Here is a 21350-nt window from a genome sequence, read left to right as displayed (position 1 = left end):
CCGCAGAAAGGTCCAGTCACTTTCCAGCAGCCTAATGGCCTGTTTGCCAAAGAAAAATTACGTTGAAAGCTTGGCCCAAAGAGAAATAGCTCTGAGACAGAACAGAGGTAAAGCGGATATTCATTACTCCTCATAGCACAAATCACACAAAGTATGAGGACGAGCTGGACAAAGATAAAGCTGACTCTCACACACAAAAATAAGAATAAGCCAAACCGTGCCATAAGCGCAAAACAATAAGTCAGCATTGCGTAACAGAAAAGGGAAGCATTTCATGGACATGTTCTGCTCTTCTGCTCCCTCTCTGATGGTGCACCATGGAGAGGAGGCGTCCCCACTATTGGCAGCACTGTGCCATAAGGGCTTTACGATCTCTCTCTCTCTCTGCTCAAGTGGGACTGCGTTGAAGAACGTGGCATCTTCGGATCGATCGGAGAGACTGAAAACGAGTCCTTCCGGACGAGATCTGGACTCGGCTGGACAGTTTAAGCTCGGTATTACGTCGCTGCCGGTGATGCCTGCGCTGCGTGCACCTCCGGTCTACCATGAAGTGATGGGCATGCGATGAATAATTCAGACCGTTCATTGTGCATACTGAAATATCTACACTCAAGAGGCACGGCTCGGTGGACAAACAACACAACAGATGAACCGACTTGGTTTCATAAAAAAACTGGCGCAAAAAACCGGCGCAGCGGTTCGATTAAAAGCTGTTGCGGCGCGTCAATAGTTCCAGACCGGAGACTTGTGGATTCAGCAGCACTCGGTTTACCAGCAAAGATCAAAACAAGAAGCACCATATACATGAGTATAGTATCAAAACTCGACCAAAACAGTCTTGAGATTATTCTCAACGTTATCAGACGATCCGAACGCGCAATACGGCATTTTACGCGTGATGGTTTGCACACCGGAGCAGGTGTCTCCAGCTGTGTCATTTCCTCCGGGGGCTGCAGAATAAAACGCTGCAGGTGTGTGACAGAGCGACGGAAGGGCGCTGTGCATTCAACAGATGAGAGGTGGCATGCAGAAACACCCGTCAAAGTAGCATTTCTTTGGTCGTTATTCTTTTTTTTTTTTTACCGATGATTGAAAGTCAACAGTTTGTTAGACGCTGGATCCACACTCTTCATGTCCCCATGCGACGTCAGCGACCACGACAAGGAACCGGCGTCTAGCTGCGTCCTCTCCCTCGTCTCCGTGGGTCCGTCCTCCCGTTATGATCGCAGGGGCATCCCCGCGGCGCGGACTCCCAGCAGCAGCAGCTGATGATGATGATGAGGATGAAAACCCCCCCGATCGGCGGTCGGACTCTTTCTGGCTCCGGTCTGTGCGCGCGACTGTGCCATAGGAGCGGTGCGTGTTTGTCTCTCTCTCTCTCTCTCTCTCTCGCGCTCTCTCTTCTCCCTCCCCTCCACAATTTGTTGCTGGAGCCTCCGCAGAGCAAATAGCACCATTCAGAGCAGCGTATGTGTACCCCCCCCCCCTTTCTTCTTCTTCTTCTTTGAGCTACTGTTACATCACCATCAATTGAGGTTTCTAGTTAAAGATCCCGAGGCTCATCGCTGTGAGATAAAGAAAGAAGGGAACTTGAACATGCATTTACATTTTTCCTGGACAGCTGGGAGCATGAAGGGGCAGGAAATGCCTTTTCTTCATGCTTTCCAACTTTCTAACGTTCGGCATGTTAAATCCATCAAGTCTGGTATTGTAAATGTAAATCTGTTATTCATTTTAGTACAACAACAGCTGTATTTATAATATTCTTTAATAATATGTTTAAGCACTCCCCGGTTCCCTCTTGGACTCTACAACAGGTCCAGGCAATATTGAGGTCATTCATTCATCCATTTTTCATTCCTGCGGCCTCCGTTTTTGCCCTTCCTCCTCTCTTATCTTCCCTTTCTACATCTTCAAAATGCACCTCTCTCTCGGCCTTCCATTGACTTATTTAGCAGCATGTTGCAGTGTGCGAGTGGCCTCTATTACACCGCTGGTGCATTCACGGAGTGACGGCGTGCCGCAACAAACACCCCCTCTTGCCCAATAATGTCCAGGCGGAAATATCAAATGCTTTTTCTTCTTGCCCAACTAAATACGTTAAGGACCTTAAGTTAAGTTTGCACATTTGATGAATATTCTTGGCCGGAATAAGTACACGATGACGAATAACTACTCGTTTGACCGTATGTGAGACCCACGCGAGACAAGAGGCAGTTTACAAACAGCTTCTCCGTTACATCGTTCGTCCACATTAGCCGCTCGACGATCCACTATTCACCACTTTGTCTGCAGCTGCGTCCGTCTGCCGTTTGGTGCCGAGTGTAAGCAGCTTTTATCCGACCACAACAGCTGCCTGCTGTGACTCAGTGTGTGGAATAGAACGATGGGACGTGTAGGAAAGAAGATTGGGAACATGTCAAAGGGGGGGAGAGGCGGGGGGGGGGGAGCACAGAGAAAACCAAGGAATGTGGCAAAAACAGTCAAAACAGACTCAAATGTTTTATTCTCTGCACACACACACACACACACACACACACACACACACACACACACACACACACACACACACACACACACACACACAGCAGAGCGGTGAAATAGGAGCTCAGTTGAATCGGATACCTTCACAACAGCCACAGGCTGCATCATCCATCTTTAATCAGAAGAACCCCCGCCCCCCTCCTCCCCCCTCTGTGGCAAAGCCACAGCACAGGAAAACACCTAAAGACACACACGGCCCTTCTGATCGTGACCGTGTTTTTAAAGATGGCTCAAGCTGAACTGCAGCCGAGATCCGCGGCTGCCCGAAGATAAATAACTCCAACAGGGAGAGACGGGAAAACCCGGGTTTTTCTCACGTCGGGATCGAGTTGCAAAGAGTTGGCCCGAGACACCTGAACGCCCCTCGGCTCTAATTAGAGCCCCGAGGACGACCACACACACGCACATATTCACAGATGTCGAACAAACATAGCGGCATCGCGCACCCTCCCATTGTTGCACTGTGACACGCACAGGCCCACGTGACCTTTTGCGCGTCGCGGCTTCTGGTTTCCGACGGCCGTCCGTAACGAGGGAAGCCAGAAGGGGAATTGGTTCCCGTCCAGAGATCAGTGTGTGAATGAGGCCTTTGGTTCATCCTGAACGCACCACAGAGCTGCCGTCAGACCAGTGACCAGTGACCGGTGGCAGCAGTGCGCTCCAGGTGACGAGCAGGATAACCCATTAAAATGGTCTTCCATGTACACAGATGTTTTCGTTTGTATTGCTATTGATTCATTTGACGATGCCTGGCAGAAGATGCAGCGGTAAAAAAAAAGGGTTCTGGAGGAAGCAAAGCTCGATAATCCCACTGAGAGGGGAAGCGTAGTAGGCTACCAGCGGCTCTAACATGTAACGGCTTTTGACCAGCGGTGGTGCTTTTTTGCTCACGTCGCGTGCAGAAATTGATAACCGTTCGTCGATTCAATTTGTGGATTCCCTTTCTGTTGGACTGTTTTGGGCATTTTTCACGGCAGGATGATTCAACCAATCATCCTTCAGGCTTGTCATCTTCCACTTTTGGAGTTTAGCGCGCGTTGACATTCGCACACGGATTAACTCAACTCAAGGCCTCCGTCGCCGGGGAGGGGGCGGGAATTGCATTTAGGTGCACAGCTATCGACGCTGAATCACGCTGGTTCCAAAAAGAAAAAGGAGCGATTGCTTTAAATAGATGTATACAAATGGGTAGCTTTGGTTCCACTAGAGGTTCCACATGGTGCCACAATGGAAGAGCAGCAGCAGCTGAGAAAAGACTGCAGTTTTTTTGCAATGTCGCACTAGAACACTTATTCTTATTTGACCTTTTAAACAGCAGCATTTGAATAAATGACAAAGCATTGTCAACGATAAGACAATGGTGACTTCTCCACACGCAAGCCGTTTCCCCTTAAAATTGTTTTTGAAATGTTGCCTGATTTTAGCAGGCGGTGAAACGTGTCATAACACCCCCCCCCCCCCTCGCTGAGAGAGCAGGCCTGACGAGTGTAGTTCAGTGGACTAGATGTGACCCGGACAACTTAACTCATATTAACTTAATTCATGTGACGCAATAAGAAGTAATACAGTTTGTATTTTATTTTCAAATGAAGTTTAGCGAGTGGATTTCAGTACAGCGTGTTCTCTGCTGAAGAATTATTACAAATAGCTTTTAAAGTAGTTCTTAACCAACTTGTCTGCAGAGTTTTTAATAAGCAATGTATCTATTAAGACTATACAAGTTGTATTTACGGCTTCATATTTTTTAATTTTCATGAAAAAAAAATATATAAAGAAGGGTTAAATATGTATTGTACGCTAAATATATAGAATATTTAGCTCACTAAAACAGCACTATATAATACAGATTAATTAATGATGAAAATACTGTCCAGGTACTTATTCCATATCTGCCTTTTGGTGAAAACAAACATCATTTCAGAGAAAAGGAAGTAAAGAGCGTCATTTGCACAAAGCACACACACACACTCGCATGTGTAGACACACGTGCGGACGATTTGGATTCAGACCCCGGCTTCCTCCCTTCCAGCGCGTCCTAAATGCCAGCAGGTCACCGCGTGGCCTTCTGGGAAAATGTCACCGTGTCAGGGTGCAGCGATTGATGAGGGCTCCCTCATTAAATGTGATCAGGTGAATTGACCTTTTGTCCGCACCGGTCAGGCCGGCTCTGGACACCACTGCGGCCTTCGCCCCGCGGCTACATGTGTTGTGCGTCAGAGTTTGTGTGTGTGCGCGCGCGCTTTTGTGCAGTTTTCTTTTGACACGATGCATTTTAGTCCTGAATAAAATAAATATTGCATGACCATTTCTGCTGTGAGAGAACACAAACAGTCGAGCTGGTGGTCCGAATGAAACTCTGCTGAAGATCCAGCTGCTCTACACATAAACAGCACTTTTCCGTAGCGCACTTACTCCTCAGTAAGTCTTTTCTTATGCGGTTCCTGCTGCGTGCATGCACTCTACACTTTTATCTGAAACTCGTTTATCTGAAACTTGATGTTTACTTTGCAGAAGCAAAAAGATTGAACTAAAGTGACAAAGATCCAAAGTGTGGCTACATTTTCACAAATTACATTCTTACAACGACCAACAAACGGTAACACTTGGTTATACAGGGAGAGTGCGCCCCCTTGTGGCCATAAGGTGTATCACAATTAAATAAGAGATGTATGTAATACTCATGTATGTGATATCCCTCTCCAGCGTACATTAAACATTTGACGAAAAACAAAAACTGTACCCTATTTTCAAAACGATTTGAGTCTTCCGATGAATTGAAATGAAATGAAATTACATTTTAACCTAAATTATCACCCTCGTTGGCATCAATGATGTTCAGTGAGGGTCAGAGCTGTTTATGTGGGGACAAAGTGACATGTGCATTGAAAGATACATATTGACGCGGTTTCTACTTCAGTCATTTTTTACTATATTTCTGGAACCTCCGTCTGTAGTTTCTGGTTTGTTTGGAAAAGAGACAAGAATCAATGCACGAGAACGGCACCGCGTTAATCCATGCAGCTTGAACCCAATGCTTCACAAACAGCAGTTCACATTGCCCTAAAAGGATCATTTGAAATGGCTTGACAACAGATGCAGCAGGACTAAGACACCCCCAGTTGGGGAAACTCCCTGTGAGACGTTTATTTTGAAAGAATGTACACACAACAAGTTAATTTGATCCACAGCTTTACAGCCTTTGCTGAAAATACCCTCCCTGGCTGACTCTTTGCATACTTCCAATCCGCTGCACTTCCATTTCTCTTCCTGCGGCTCGCTCTCTAACCAAGAAGAGGTTTTTTCGAGGGCCTCCCTCTGAACGTACACCAGTAACCCTTCACAGGCTCCATTTCCTCCTCGGCCTCTCCTGGATGGCCCTTAAAGGGTTATGAATGCGCACACAGACTGTGCAGACTTTCTCTGATCATTCCTTACTTCAACACACTCCTGCACTCAGTTGTCCTTTTAATAATACTCCTGAGAAAGAAGAAACCGTGACTCTTAAAAAGTGGCTTTTGTGCTCGAGCAGCGACCGATGCGTCGCTGGGCTTATTCCAGTCGTCTATAAAGGGAAATGTTTTTCCATCTTCCAAGCTTTCCCGAGCAGCACGCAGTGTATTTTAATGTGCAGCGATGTGTCTTAAAGCCCTAAATGGAAGCAGATGTTTCAGTCGAGCAGACGTTTACATAGGGCTGTAATCAAGTGAAGGATTGTACGTTCCTTTTTTTTTCTTCTTTTCTTCTTCCTCTTCTTTCCTCCAGTAATTTGAATCTATTTTTCGGACTGAATGAGCCTGGTGCTCTGCATCGTGCGCACGGCCGAACTGTGCCGGGTTGCGCCGAGCTATGCAGCCACATATGGGAGCGATTACAGTCCTCCTGTGTTTGGCAGAACCCCGCCGAGGGGCCGAGCACGCGGCCGAGCGGAGCGAAAAACAGCCCGGCACGCTGTTCCAATTTCCCCCGGCTACAACCTTCAATGGAAATCAGACAAGTGATCCAAGCGCTGCACCGACACTGAGCCATCGATCCGAAACTCCTGGAAACAACGTCTTCCATTGTCAAAGTCGGTTCTCGGGCGCCCGGGGCGTAGTCCACGACTGCATACGTGAAAAAAGGAGCTTGGGGTTTAATAAATGCAGATACAGAGGTCAATTTAACTCTGTAGCAGCTTGGGCTTCATTGACCGCTTAGAAGTTATCAGCGCTCAAGCTACATTGCGAGAAATGTCCGTAGCTAGTCGGCATGTTTGTTGGGCAAAGACGAATAACGCACAGAATGAAATGACAAGTTTGGGTTTTTTCCTGACAATTTGAGCAAAAATGAAAGATGCTCACAGTTTATGAAATGTGACAACGTCCTGGTTCTCTTACTTTTCTATGATTGTAAAGTAAAAATCTTTGGGTTTTAGACTTTTGATTGGACAAAGCGTGCTATTGAAATGAATCAATTTGGACCCTTGGACGGGTTAAGGAGGGTGGAAAGTACGGCACCAAATCTATCATCATCAGTGTAATGTGACGGCGTAGTAGTGACAAAGACTTTAACACCTTTGATTATTTTCTTTGAGTGTCTTTTTTTTTGAGTGTCACGAGAGTTCACAGTATGCAAAGCAGAGGAGTGCACCGAGTCAGCAGAAATGTCAGTAAGTCGATCAATTCAACCCCCGGCTTGCTGCTTTATGACAGCCTGTAGCGCAGAGGGAGACCCGAGCAGCCCGGCCCACCGTGACCACTTTCCCTCCGTCTGTTGGAGGGATGCTCCTGTGCATATTCGTGCATGCTTAGATCGAAAAACAACATATGCTCTTCATCGACGTGATGCCTTGAAGCCTACTGTAAAAGCTGTAACAGGAAACCACAAGAGCACAAACCCTAATACAGATTTCCTTTTTTACTCTCGTGACAATCGGGCAAAAACTGCTTGGCATCGCGAGAGCTTTCATCAGGACGATGATGGCATTTCAAAGTAAAAGCCCTGACACGACCTCTGAGGCGAGGGGGCTCGGGGCAAAAGGGGAGGGCGAGCGACGGAAGGAGCCTGTCGGAGTTCCGTCGGGCCTGCAGGATCTATTCTCGCTGGGTTAATGCGGCCCCGCGCTGCAGGGAGGGTGGGGGTCGTTTATCGCTGCGGTCTGAGAAGCTTTTTGTGTCGGCGGAGGGACACTCGGCCGGTAAAAGCAAGGAGGGGCCGGATTGATAAAATAAACCCCCGGCCGTCGTTTGTGAACAAGCTCCCCTCTCCGTAGTGTCTGTCGTTACGAAATTAAACCATTCGCTCTGATCACACATCGGCCTGCTTTGGCTCTGGTGATAAAAGGGCTCCTCTGCTGCCTGCCAGCGCATGCCTTTCCTTAAATGAACTACAAATGCTCTGTTATGGATTGGCAAGCGAGCCCAAAGACTCCAACGCGGTTAGTTTCCACCGCATCAGAATTTGCTGTGGTTGCCATTAGAATGCACAGGGTTGACCTTTTTTGCAGATTTTTTAGACACCCGGCTTCATCTGATAAAAACCTTCCTGCGGTGGTCGGTTTGTGTGTGTGTGCGCGCGTTTGCCGGCTGTTTCGTACAATGTGTTACGGCCTGTTCGCATAGTTTCCCTTTGTGCGTCCGGCACGCCGGGTCTCTCAGAGTCAAGTTTGCTCCGCGACTCGGCGGTCGGAGCCGAGCCAGTCATTTCCCGGCTCCTTCAGGAGTCACCGCGTGGCCTAATCTCCGTCGCATACGATTAGCCGCGGCGGACGGGAAGACGTTGGAGACAGACCAGTCATGCGTTGACATGTTGCAATTGTTATGAAGGTTAGGCTTTGTTGTTCTGGTCCAGACTCAAGACCAAATGAAAGTTAAGGCCTGATTTTGCACTCATTTTTTAATAAAAAGTTTAAGAATAATGTATAATATCTTATTTCTAGTCATAAATCTGGCTCCCACATTACCCAGCAAGCAGTTTGATCCGATTCAGAAGCAGTTAATGTCGCTTTCTACTTCCTCCCCCCATTAATGATAATCAACTGTATCCATATTTACTGCGGAAACACAAATATGCAGCCACCTGCAGCTACCGACCACCTGAGGCGAAGGGCGGAGGCCAGCGAGCAGCCGTTACAGATTTCGTGCGTTTACCTGCGGCCCTGCAGCTACCTGCTGTCGGGTGATATGCCAGCTGGCACGCCGCTGGCTTTGTTAGATAAGGCTTAGTCACGACGAAGCGGTGCCCAAAACACGGCGAGAAACAGTAAAGAACGATCTGGTGTTTGGATTCATTGCTCAGGATTACCGGTCATCTTTCAGATTAAGACTCTACATATAAAACACAAAAAAAACAAGCTATGAAACGTAGTGGCCATTAAATCAGGGGTTCCAAACCTTTTTGTCCAGTTGAGGCTCCTCAGAATCAATTAAGTGTTCTGCTTTCCGCTCCTGTGGATCGGCTCTCGCCCCCTCTGGTTTATTCTGTGACCTTTTGACAGATACATCCGTTTCCCATCTTCGGTCTGACATTCAGCTCTTATTGATTTGCATTGGGGATTTTTATCTACATCAACCAATGACTGCTCAAATCTATCGCCACCGAGGCGGCAGGAGATGTTTTCCCCTGACAGCTTATTTTGTGGCAGTATGTCAGGGAACGGAGCGAGTTAAAAGGACATAATTACAAAAACAGAACTAGCTTATGATTCCCGCGGGAAAACATGTTGGATATGTAAAATGAATCGGTCAATCGAAGGAGTTAAAAACTATTTTAAGAGCGGCCAATGATTAATCTTGTTTATTTATTACACAGCGACGGTGCACAACAATTCAGTTTGCACCTCGATGTTAATGAGCGACATCATTTTCATCTCGAGTCCCAGATGCAGAGACGTCGGGACTCATCAACAGCCTCGGCAGCAGCCTAGGTCCCGCCCCCGGAGCCGATTGGCTCATGTTTAGTCCCGATTACTTTTCTAAATTGAGGCACTGCTTAGCGGCACGTTTGCCGAAGTGGGCGGAGCAAAAGGTCTGGAACCAGGCGAGGGGGGGGGCCGACCCAGAGGTTGGGAACCACTTTACGAGCCACCCTGTTGTATGAAGAGCTTGAAACTAGCTCATTCTCCATCGGCTACACCGCTAAAGCGCTGCCGCTTAGCAATCCGTTATTTACAACCCAACAAGGTCACAAACGATAATAGCACGTACGGGGCTATATTTCTGCAGACCGCGTGCTTCATACATGTGTACTTTACAGAGCAGTCGTGTATCTCCAAATGTTCTGGTGTTTTTACTTCTACAGAAAGGATCCAATTACGTCCTCCACCACAAAACAACAAGCCGGGGAGGAGAAAAAGAGGGCAGATCATCGTCCCGATAAAACTGCCTCATGACACACTTCCATAGGCAAACATATGGAAACACTTCAGTCAGTGCACGCGCGTGTGTGTGTATGTGTGTGTGTCTGAGCATGAGCTAACGGCCCGTTAGTAACACACTTTGTGCGCTGCATGAATGTGTTAGTCGTGCAGACTTCTCAGCAGGGAAGAGTGTCTTCCCGTATTCCCTCCCGGACAATGTATTCCCACCTGCGCACTTCGGGCCCGGTTCGGATTGATCGTCTGTTACAGTCAGCCTGCCGGGAAGCCGCGCGCCGCAACAACGCAGCAAACGCACAACAAGGGCCGGCGCCACAACACGGGGCGAATCGAGATGATTGGAAGAGGAATCCCGCCCTCGCGTGAACCCTGAACACAGGGTCACACATCACACACACCACAAACACACACACACACACGCACACAGACTGTTTTGATGAACAATCATTTCTAAAACAGTTATCAAATGTGAGAATTTTTTGCTTTCCCCAGTCTCAAATATTTTTGTTAGGTTTGGGCCGTAAGCCAGATGGAACTACACTCTTATTTTTTATCGCCTTAAGCTCTCATATATTGAATTGGACCATTTTTCACTCTCGCTGAAAATGACTGCTTCAAAATTGAGCCATTTGGTTTGACACAGCGGCACGTTTGCCCACAACCGATGGGTTGTTTTGACATAGAGTGATCTTAAAACTCATTGTGTCATTGAAAACTGCAAAGTAAATACAAGTATTTGTATACACTGCAGGCTCTACCAACTGAAATACTTGGCAGTTTTGTATGTAATGGAGATAATGGTTTATCGCAGCTCAAAGCGGACTGAAGGCAACCACATGGCGTCTCAACCATTACGCCGAAAGATACTTCCTCACAAATGCTCAGCCAGGGCGTCTCGTTGACAGCGGGCGCTTGTGCAAAGAGGAAGGAACTTGCGTGTTACATGAGCAAAAGTGAATCTAGTGGTCCAACCCACAGGACACAAACGGACTCAGAGAAGAGACCCACACAGGGTCTCTCAGAGTCAAGTTTGCTCCGCGAGTCGGCGGTCGGAGCCGAGCCAGTCATTTCCCGGCTCCTTCAGGAGTCACCGCGTGGCCTAATCTCCGTCGCATACGATTAGCCGCGGCGGACGGGAAGACGTTGGAGACAGACCAGTCATGCGTTGACATGTTGCAATTGTTATGAAGGTTAGGCTTTGTTGTTCTGGTCCAGACTCAAGACCAAATGAAAGTTAAGGCCTGATTTTGCACTCATTTTTTAATAAAAAGTTTAAGAATAATGTATAATATCTTATTTCTAGTCATAAATCTGGCTCCCACATTACCCAGCAAGCAGTTTGATCCGATTCAGAAGCAGTTAATGCCGCTTTCTACTTCCTCCCCCCATTAATGATAATCAACTGTATCCATATTTACTGCGGAAACACAAATATGCAGCCACCTGCAGCTACCGACCACCTGAGGCGAAGGGCGGAGGCCAGCGAGCAGCCGTTACAGATTTCGTGCGTTTACCTGCGGTCCTGCAGCTACCTGCTGTCGGGTGATATGCCAGCTGGCACGCCGCTGGACAGGACACAAACGGACTCAGAGAAGAGACCCACACAGGGGACGCGTGATGTGCAAACCTCAGTACACCTCAAAGAGCTTTCACCAGTTTTACCTTCCTTCATGCATGTGTGGCCTCAGGGTGTGTTTTCACTCACAGGTGTCCAGTTGTGCCTCCACCACCACCACCACCACCACCACCACCACCTCACCCACAGCAAGTGCTCTGATCCCCCCCCCAATATCATCCACAAAACCTGCATAATGGCTCGTGATGAGGACGGCACTGAGCCAACGGGACGTGGCTGGAGACGGCGCGCCGTCACGGAGACAACATTGCGGGGTCAGGTGCGGACGACGTGTACCCGTGCGTAACGCTCCGGTCCGGTGGGGGTCCGGTTTGGGGGGGGGGGGGGGGGGGGACGCGTTGCGCGCACGGCGCAGAGACGAGATGTGATGAGACCCACTGACATACAGCAGGATGGGGGGGGTTTGTCCAGAGAAGTGAAAGAGCAGGCTACACGATTTAATAAGAATACCGCAGATCCTACGCCCCCCCCCCCTCCTCCTCCACCTCCACCTCCAACCCCCAGTGAGAAATACAATGCGCTTATGTAAAGTGCCACTTCTTTGCAGGAGGAGGAGCAGTTTAGGTGGGCTAGTCCAGTAGACCCCCCCCCCCCCCCCCCTCTCCACACACGCACAAACACACACAAAAGATGACCTACCTGGTAATCTCGAAGCTGCAACCTTTCCGAAGGAGCAAAGCTCTCTTCCGCATGATGCCTTTGTCTCTGCCGAGGTACACATTTTTATCTGAATTCATGGGTGCTGGGCGAGCAGCGAGACTCGTGCCAACAGCAGCGCCCTTCTTCTTTCCTTTCTGCAAGGAATATTAAAAAGTAACCCCCCTCCTCCTCCACCTCCTCCTCCCACCCTCCAGAAAAAAAAGCGAGACTTCGAGAGGCGGAAGGGAGAAAAAAAAAAAAGGAGAAACGGACGACTCGAAAAAGAAGAGCAGGGTAAAATACAACAGGAATCCTCTGGCGCTCGTTCCACCTCAGCGGTGCAGGGAAAGTGATCTTGCAGGACCCCCCCCTCCCTCGAGGAGAGACACAAGACGGTGCTGTGGGAGCTCCTAGAGGTGCAGGGTGTCGTTGCTCGGGGGCAGCTCCATGTGTGCAGGAGCTCTGCAGACGTCAACCTGATTCTTCTACTGTGGAGCTCACAGCGCTCCTTCAGCTTCAGCCCGGCACGGAGGGGCTGCTTCTGACTTCAGGAGAGGGGGAGGGAGGGAGGAGAGAGAGAGAGAGAGAGAGAGAGAGAGAGACAGAGAGAGAGAGAGAGGGAGATCTAATGAAGTACTAGGGCTTATTTATGTTACTAAATAGAACAATAATCCCACATATTGGATCTAAGGTCTTTGTCTGGTTTGTTCTGAGTAAAATACCAAAAATACATGAGCAGTGCCTTTTCATTTCAAGGCTTTGTGTGGAATTATTTTATTCATGTATCCCCCCCCCTCCCCCATTTCCTTTGAACACTAAAAGCATATCTTTTCATTTTTCTTTTATTAACAGCTTCAACCAAACAAGTCATGCGATAAGCGTGTCTCCATTTCAGTGAAATTAAATGAAGTAAGTGATTTTGGATGAGAGCAGTATACACGCATCCTGCAGCGTTGTTGCTGAATATGAATGCAGTGCCGTGTGTTGTGATTGGAAAGCTGGACAGCAGTTCTTTGGTCATTGAAAAACAATGTTCATTTCACCGGTGATGGTCCTCCAGCAAGCGGTCGAGGAGACCTTGAAGCAATGTTTACTCCGCTAAAACAACGCTCCGCTGCCCAGCTGCGAGTGCGATGAATTAGGTGATTAGCTGTGAAGGAAGGGCCCGCATCCCGCATCCCCATCAGGGCGGCTTGATGAGGGACGATTCAGGGAGCAGTGAAGCATCGGCGAGTCCGCATGAGGTCAGTCCATCTGTCCATTTGTCTGTTTATCGCCCCCCTCGGGGGTCGGTGGAGACCAAAGCGGAGCTAAAAGAGACCTGCAGACATGTGGTGTGGCGCTGAAACAGCAGCACAAGGAGAGAGGCGTTATAACATCACCGAATCGATTCACCCATCAAAAGCTACGCAGAGGAGTTCTGTTGTGTATGAATCCCTTTTTCCATCGTTTGACCCGTCAATACTCGTGTGGTTGTTGTAGGTTGTTGGTTGTACATTTCCCCCCTTTCCATCCAAGAGATGAAAAAGTAAGCGGATGACTCCCACATACTGTTATCGCACACACACACACACACATGGACACACATGCACACATGCACTCTGTAGTGTGTTTAGATGAGAAATTCTCTAAACATGACTCACACAGCTGCATTCAAATAAAGACCCGGCCATGTTTGTGTGATTGGAAAGACTTTAAACCTTCTGACTCGCGCAGATTCGACAGTTTAACCAGCCTGATCTCCAAAACCTGCTCGTAAAAATGTATACACAAATCTTGAACATACAAATTCGTAGTGATACATACAAAATAAATACGGACCGCGACTGATGACGTCACCCTATTCATAGTGAACGGGGACCTGCGCCCCGTAAACACACTTTGTGAAGTCTAACGATGTAAAATAAACGTGCTATGATTGCATTTTTAACGAGAAATCAATGCTAACTTGTAAGAATAGAATACTAACCCCCTCAAAAAATCCAACATGGCGGAGAGACAAACAGGTTTTGGAGACCACGTTGGTTTAACGCGTCTCCCGATGGGCAGAGAGGCCTTCAAACAGCCGCTCTCTCATTACCCGCTTGTCTCCCAGCACCTTTGTGTGTGGCCAGGTAAGGTGAAACACACAGGCAATAAGATTGTAGAGAGCGACGCCGCATTCGTTCTAATTAAAACAGCTTGTTGCCGTGAAAGTCATTGCTTTTGCTCACGAACACAAAATAAAAAGCAGACGCAGGGGGAGTCGCTGGAGACGCAGCTCAGATGTGCGTCTGAGCTGCACAAACAATGTCTCACTTGTAAAGTTGATGTATTAGATTTCTGGAGCTTCCATGTTATAAATGATTTGATCCATTTTTAGCATCCGAGCTTGAAGTGGAAAGAGTGGGAGAGTGTTTGCATGGAAAATCGACCACACTTGTGTGAAGCCTGAGTTGCTTTTGGAGAAGTTCAACAGTGCGGCGCGTTTGATTCGAGAAGAGTGTACGAAGTGGTACAGTTCTACGTGTTAAAAACCGCTCCAAACATGGGTTCCACGTCTGTCCAAATCATCACTAGCTTGATGCGAATCCTCCCGCTGGCTCCGTCTCCGTCACCGCGCTGACCGGCGACCTCTACGCGTAGCATTTTGGGGTCATTTCCACCCGACGCACGCAGGCTGCAATCCTGCAGGCCTCAGAGTCTCTGTGGGGCTAATAAAGTGTGCGATAAGGAGGCGAGAGAAGAGCTCAGTTGGTGACTGACAGCTGAATCGTTTGACCTAATAGCATTTAACCCCCCCCCCCAACCTGCAGCAGATGGAGGGCTCGTTAGCGATGGATGTGGAGCCTTCCCTCCATCGCTCCACCTCTCGTCTCAGCTGCCTGTGGATGGACTGAGCGGCCGCTGTCTCGCTGTCCCGAGCGATAAAGACAGAGCCGGTAAGAGAGCGCGGGGGGGGGGGCACACCGTTGTCGAGGTGAGTCCCTCAGTGACCACCGCAACCCAGTGTGGTGATACACACACACACACACACACACACTCACTCCGGGTCGCAGGGCAGCGGTGCACGGAGACCAAATGTCACTATTTCAAACGGAATCCACTGGGAGAAGCGGTTACTCATCGAGGATGGAGGCGAAGCGATGACACACGTGTGCCCCTTCATCACAGATTCAACCACTTAAGGGTCTTTACAGATTGATTCATTTGAGGGGATATTAGAGGTTGAATTATCTATCACACCAGAGAAAAAACAAGAAACTACACAGTTTTCACTTTATTCACTTTGGGACTTTGAGGTGAGGCAGTTGCATTGTTAAAAGAATAAAACAAAGAATATCTGAGTAACGCTGCAACATAAATGACTTTTGCATGTTGTGTTAAAAACTAAAAGAAATCACATTGCGCTGCCGTCCCCTCCAACATGCTGATCCTAATCAATATTCCAACCGTTCATTCAGGCTCACAGCCAAAGATCAAGGGTTAACTCTGTGTGTGTGTGTGTGTGTGTGTGTGTGTGTGTGTGAGAACAGGTGCAGGGTTGACGGTGATCCTTCAGGCCGAGGAAAGAGACTTCAAGGGCGCCATCGGCATGCTGAAGGACTTCATCGCTCTTTACTTGCTTTTCACTGGGGGCGCAGATACGCTACGCACACACGCACTTACACAATCTTGCAGTCGCACACACCGCTCCTTCCTCTTCTCCAGCCCGCTCAAATAATCAGAATCACGCAGCTAATCAGAGAGGCCAGCGACCGAAGTGGTGATTACAAGGAAATCTGAGGAGGAGAAACCCTCTTCACAAAAGCCTCCGGCGTATTTTCTTTTTTTTTTTTTTTGCCAACGGCTGGTTGCAGCAATTCACATAGAAAACATGCAAAATGAGAGCAAGGGCATGATGGAACGTGATTACTGATTTGCTGCTTTCAGTCGCTGTCGGATCAGCCGCTGAATCAAAACAACCAAAGCGGTTCCTCCGCCAACAGCGCCTGTTGGAGCACTTTAAATCCATTATCGGTCCAAGGATGGAAGAGTGTGCAAGAAACAAGATTCCTCTTAAACCATCTGTGGAGGAGAGAAAACATTCTGTGCTGTGCATTTCTCGATGTCCTCGTTCAGAGGTTAAATCTCGGTTATAATAACCATGTTTATAGGAGGAATCATGCAGTCATCGACGTCATGTTCTTTACTTCCCTTTCACCCGAATCGCTCCAACTGAAGCCGGACATGTTCACAGCACTTCAGTTTCTACCCAAAGGGCTTTGCTGCGAATCTGACAACCGCTTCACAACTTTCTCCCCTTTCTTTCACTGTTTATTTGTCAAAGCTTCTCACTGCTCTTTGCTTTCAAATGTAGAAGCACAGTCTGTGAGAGGTATCATTCCTAAGTACAATTGCTTCTATTTATCGCACAGCTGTTACTTTTTGGTATCTAGTTTAGATGAAGTAGTAAAATATACATATAAACTGATTCATCCTACTTCAGGTGGTTTCATTAAAATAATAAACTGTTATAAAAAGCACCAAAGCAATTGGTAAATCTTACACCAATAACAACTATTAAAAAACTACTTGTTTCTTTCACGGTTTTTCTAAAAGGAAAATTCAGAGAATCACCAAAGTACTTCATATGAATTCTTTGACCTTTTAAATTTCATAGCATGGTTAAAGTCAAAAAGGAAAAGGCCCAAAGCGAAAGCTTTGTGACGCACTGTCAACGCAAACAAGAAATCAAAGCTCCACAAAATACGGCCGATGGTGTTTGGATTGGCATCATGACATCCTCCACCTCTTCAACTTGTTTGAGCTTTGGTTAAAGGCTGAAGCAGCAGGATGGAGATTAAACTCAGCGCTCAGTCTCGTGTTCCGTGATCACACATGCTGACTTAATGACGGCGTGGGTGTGCGTTTGTCACGACCATTTAATGATACGAGGTCTCAACAAAGAGGATCGAGATGGAACTCTTCTGAGTTTCAGGTGAAGGAAAACACGGCGATGATTATAATCTTTTATATTCCACCCATTAATTCCCCTAAACACTCACGCCTGCCTTGGTTACCAGGGTTGGTCTATAATGAAACGGAACTAAGTGGGTGGAGTTGAATTTGGAACCCTTTTTCAATGTATGTTGACATGCTGGATGCATTGTGTTTTAGCATTGGAAGTACACCACCTTTGGGTGGAGTCGACCCCGGACTGTCTGTATGGGAGGCAACAGCACTAACCACTCTGCTGTAACCTCAATGGTTAGAATATCTTATGACTCGATTGTAGACAATATTCAGATGTTTTTCTCATATGACTACAATACTAATTTTATGTTTTTTGAAAAATATTTTTTCAAATGTTTTTTTGATTTGTTGGAACCCTTTTCAAATGTGCTTTTTTAATTGTACGTTTTCTAACCACCCCGCCCGCTCATATGACTACCGTAAGAATTTCACACACACGCCCTCACAGCAGCTACCCACTCATTGTCCGTAACACTCTCTTCCTCGCTCACAGCGCGTTGGAGCCACCGAGAGCGGCGGTGATGAACGGGTAGGTGGTGCCACTCAATAGCTTCCCCACCACCGACTCTGAAAAGAGAGAGCCCAGATTGAGATGGATATTTTGTCCTAAGTGGGCCCCCATCTAAAATTGAATCTGGTAAAGTAAAAGTAAATGGAACTAGAAGAAATTACACAGGGGACACTAAAGACTGCAGGTACACAATGTGGCTGAAAGGCAGGGATGAGGTAATTTACTCCCACGTGTTCCTGCAGAGGGAAACCTTCAGATGGAGCGAGGATGAATAAACGCATGCATCATGGTGGATAGGTATCATGTGTCCTGCAGCTTTCCCATTACTTACATCACCCGGTCAATATCTCCTCGGCTCACTGTCTGTGTGCACGGTGATTTCCTGCGTCGCTCACAGTGCACACAGATACTGGACTTGATTCCACATAATTACTCTCATTTGAAGAACAAGTAGTTTGAGCAGCGGCTATGCTAATCAGAAGCTTCCTTTCCCTCCAGATCCCCCCCCACCCCCCCGGCTGATGATGGCTCACCGGGGCTGTGGGTGGATGAGAGGAACAGATGTCGGTAATTCATCGGGACTCGGCGCCTCTCAAAAATGGGATTAGGATTGTGAGATGCATCCATGTAATAACCACATCCTTCCTCTTAAATGTCACTCTAAACGTTTAGATGCCCCGAGATGAGAAATATCAATCTGTTCTGGCAGATGGAGACGCTCGTGCACGTACACACACTCGCATGTCTGCTTGTGTGTGTAGTGTACATCTTCAAACGCATGTGCACTGGGAACCTGAGGGGAGCGGGGGCAGTTTCTTCAGGCAGGGATTCCCAATCAAAAGCTGTCAATCAACACGGTGACGCTTTGCTGAAAGGCTCCACCGGCCTCCAGTTAGTGCTCGTAGGGATACGGATGTGATATGAACTGTATTCCTTTCTGCATTCCTGTAATCTGTTCTACATGAAGGAAAATACTAATGGTTTTTACACTTCTCTGTCCTTCCGTCATTTCTATTCTCAGCCTTTTATCCCTCCCACTCGTCCCCTGTTTAGTGTCCACTGTTTTTATAACGCTGTTCTTCATTAATGGGAAAAAAACTGTCAAATGTCTGTTTTTTAACATATCAAATTAATTCAAGTCAAGTTACATAAATCTAATCTAATCTTCTTGGCCCATTTGACAGTGCAGACATATGATGCAAAAACCGTACAGCAACACAAGAGGCACAAAAATCTGCACCATTGGGCTGCACTGCAGGAATTAGTATTCATGAGAATAGTCCCCGTCTCCCCCAACTTCTTGTGTCTCACCCAACAGAGTTCTCTGGCTGTGATATCCGAATGTGATATACAGGGTCAAGAGGAGGCCGTGGACATCGGAGTGTCCCGCACGAGAGAGAGAGAGAGAGACACTGGAGGGAAAGTGTCACTCTGTCAATGCTGCAACCTCCGAGTCGTCTCCCGGTCTGACGATCAAATCTGCGGCTCATTCTGCGACTCGTTAACTGAAGACGCAACTCTGCCCTTGAACACGGGGATGCATTTCCCCTCCTTTTTGAATTTGTACAATGCAATCAGGAAGATGAGGAGGACGCGAGAGAGAAAGAGATTTATTGTGGCGCAAAAGTTTCATCAGTCTAAAAGACGTGAAGGTATCCAGAGAGATATGAAGTGAGATGAAGCAGAGACCAACAACAGAGTTTTCATCCATCATCCTTTCATCAGCCCCTCCTGCTGTTAAATAAATTGCACTCTTGTCGCCTTCTGTGTGGGCATTTGAGAGGGTCAGACGAGAGGCTTCGATTTGTCTTCTTTAAAGCATCTTTTAATCATGAAGCCTTTATAAAATGCAAGTTTTCTATTTACAGCAGCACTTGCGTAGGTGCACGAAAATCTGTTGTTTTCAGCATTTTGAATTGTACCATACTTTGTCTTATAAAACCCCACACGTACAAGCCATAATGTACTAAAATAGACTGAACGCGCTATTAAAAAAGACAGAAAATACAGAGAAGGACCTCAATTAAACAGTGGCAAACCATGTGTTTTGCCTCGATTGGGGATTTGCGTAACACCTCGCAGAATCCCAGCTGGGGATATCAGTATATAAATGTAAGTGTTGAATCCTAAATAATGTTGCTTGTGGGAATATTTCCATTGGGTCTGATGCTGTTTAAAGAAATACAGCTAAAATGGCTGCAGCTGCCTCTGGACATTTGTCAAATCCACTTAATTCGTTGGCCTCCGTTGATCGGAACATCTCATGACCTTTACAGCCTCGATCTATTTTTTGTGGAATTTCTTTCAGCATACTTATTTGTACGACCTTGTTTACAAAAAAAGTAAATACAGTAAACCTGTGCTTAGAATTTGCAATTATAATTGGTAGTGAATCGTAGTGAGTAATATATAGTATTCATTCATTTTCGTAGTATCGCACCATAAAACACAATTACAGTATCATTCTCCAAAACAAATTTACAGTGTTGTACTGTTAAACGCAGTAAAACACTAGCACGGTGAAGCTTTATTACTGGGAAATATCAGCGTAATTAAAAGACAGTAAAACGTCTTACAGTGATCCTCTTAATAGCACGTAGCGATGTCACACAGTGCGATGAGATGTGTGTTTGTGAGCAGCTGCACCGTCGAGAGAACTGGCTCCGAGTTGATCGGAGTAAACAGATTAAGTCTTCGTGTTCCGCCTTTCAAGTTACAGCTGCCTCCTTCCATTCCAGCATAATCTGCTGGAGAAACCCCAGGAGGGGACGCGCAAACAGGTGGGTTGCAGATGCATTCAAGGATTACGGCGTAAAAAAATAGACTAAAATGCGAATGCGTGGAGACAGCGGGAGAAAAAAGAGGAGGTGAAGAGAAATTAAAAGATGCACTGGGTATAAAGGAGGGATGAGACGATAAAAAATAAAAGGAGCAGCGGCTTTAACATTTAAAATAAATGAGATGGAAGGCCAGACAAATTCCTCCGGAGGTCAAAGGCAGGCCACAGTGAAAGCACAGTCATCTATATGTAAAGCGACGGGGTGCTGCAGTAACAGCTCCGCTCACACACACTTTAAGACAACAACATGAGAATAGTGTTCTCTCATGAGTTTGATGTGGCGATGCCAAATAAATTGGGCTTTGTGAGGCCGCTGCCTGGCAACACAATAAAGTGGCTTCGACAGTCGCCCGCTCCTTTCAAAAAAAAATAGAGGGAGGACAGATTAAAGATATGAATTTGTTTTAGAGATAAAGATAAATCAATGCTCCTTTTCTTGTGTGTGTGTGTGTGTGTGTGTGCGCGCGTGTGTCTTTGCGTAGTCACACACTTTCCTTTGTGACGAGCATGAGATTGAGTGCTCCAAATGAGACGGGATGTTCTGCTGCTACGTGTCCCTGCAGAATGTGCCACACGCTGCTTCCCTCCCATAAATTTGTCACTGGACTGAATAATCTGATTCATCTCCATAAGGGAGGAATTCATTGACCGAAGGTAGTGGTTTGGCAGTTAATATTATTTATGCGTACATTCCCCAGAAAGCGTTGAAAAGTGAAGCTTTTTGGTGGGAAAGTTAAGAATTGTGTCCTAAAGATGAAAGGGAAAAGCTGCTAATTTAAATAATACCTTGTCCGTTCTTAATAAAAGTCCTAAAAAAGTCAACGTCAGACTCTTG

General features: G+C 46.9%; 1 protein-coding gene across 7 annotated transcripts in view; it reads right to left on the bottom strand.

The window, feature by feature from the left end:
• garnl3 (GTPase activating Rap/RanGAP domain like 3) overlaps nucleotides 1–12693 on the bottom strand; it is a 41611-nt gene extending 28918 nt beyond the window's left edge. For 4 of the 7 annotated variants that reach the window (XM_078087943.1, XM_078087946.1, XM_078087944.1 and 1 more), the window contains exon 1: nucleotides 12171–12693. In XM_078087943.1, coding sequence (XP_077944069.1) covers nucleotides 12171–12268 — 98 coding nt within the window. In that variant the 5' untranslated portion in view covers nucleotides 12269–12693. Of the gene's footprint in view, nucleotides 1–1083; nucleotides 3323–12170 lie in introns of those variants that run through there. The other 3 variants (XM_078087945.1, XM_078087948.1, XM_078087950.1) reach the window with 1 other exon arrangement.
• Between the last annotated feature and the right edge of the window lie 8657 nt (nucleotides 12694–21350).

This window comes from Gasterosteus aculeatus, chromosome 14 (assembly GCF_964276395.1).
Source record: "Gasterosteus aculeatus chromosome 14, fGasAcu3.hap1.1, whole genome shotgun sequence".
Lineage (NCBI taxonomy): Eukaryota > Metazoa > Chordata > Actinopteri > Perciformes > Gasterosteidae > Gasterosteus > Gasterosteus aculeatus.
The sequence above is the reverse complement of the archived record's forward strand: the minus strand, read 5'-3'. Positions and strand labels throughout refer to the sequence as shown.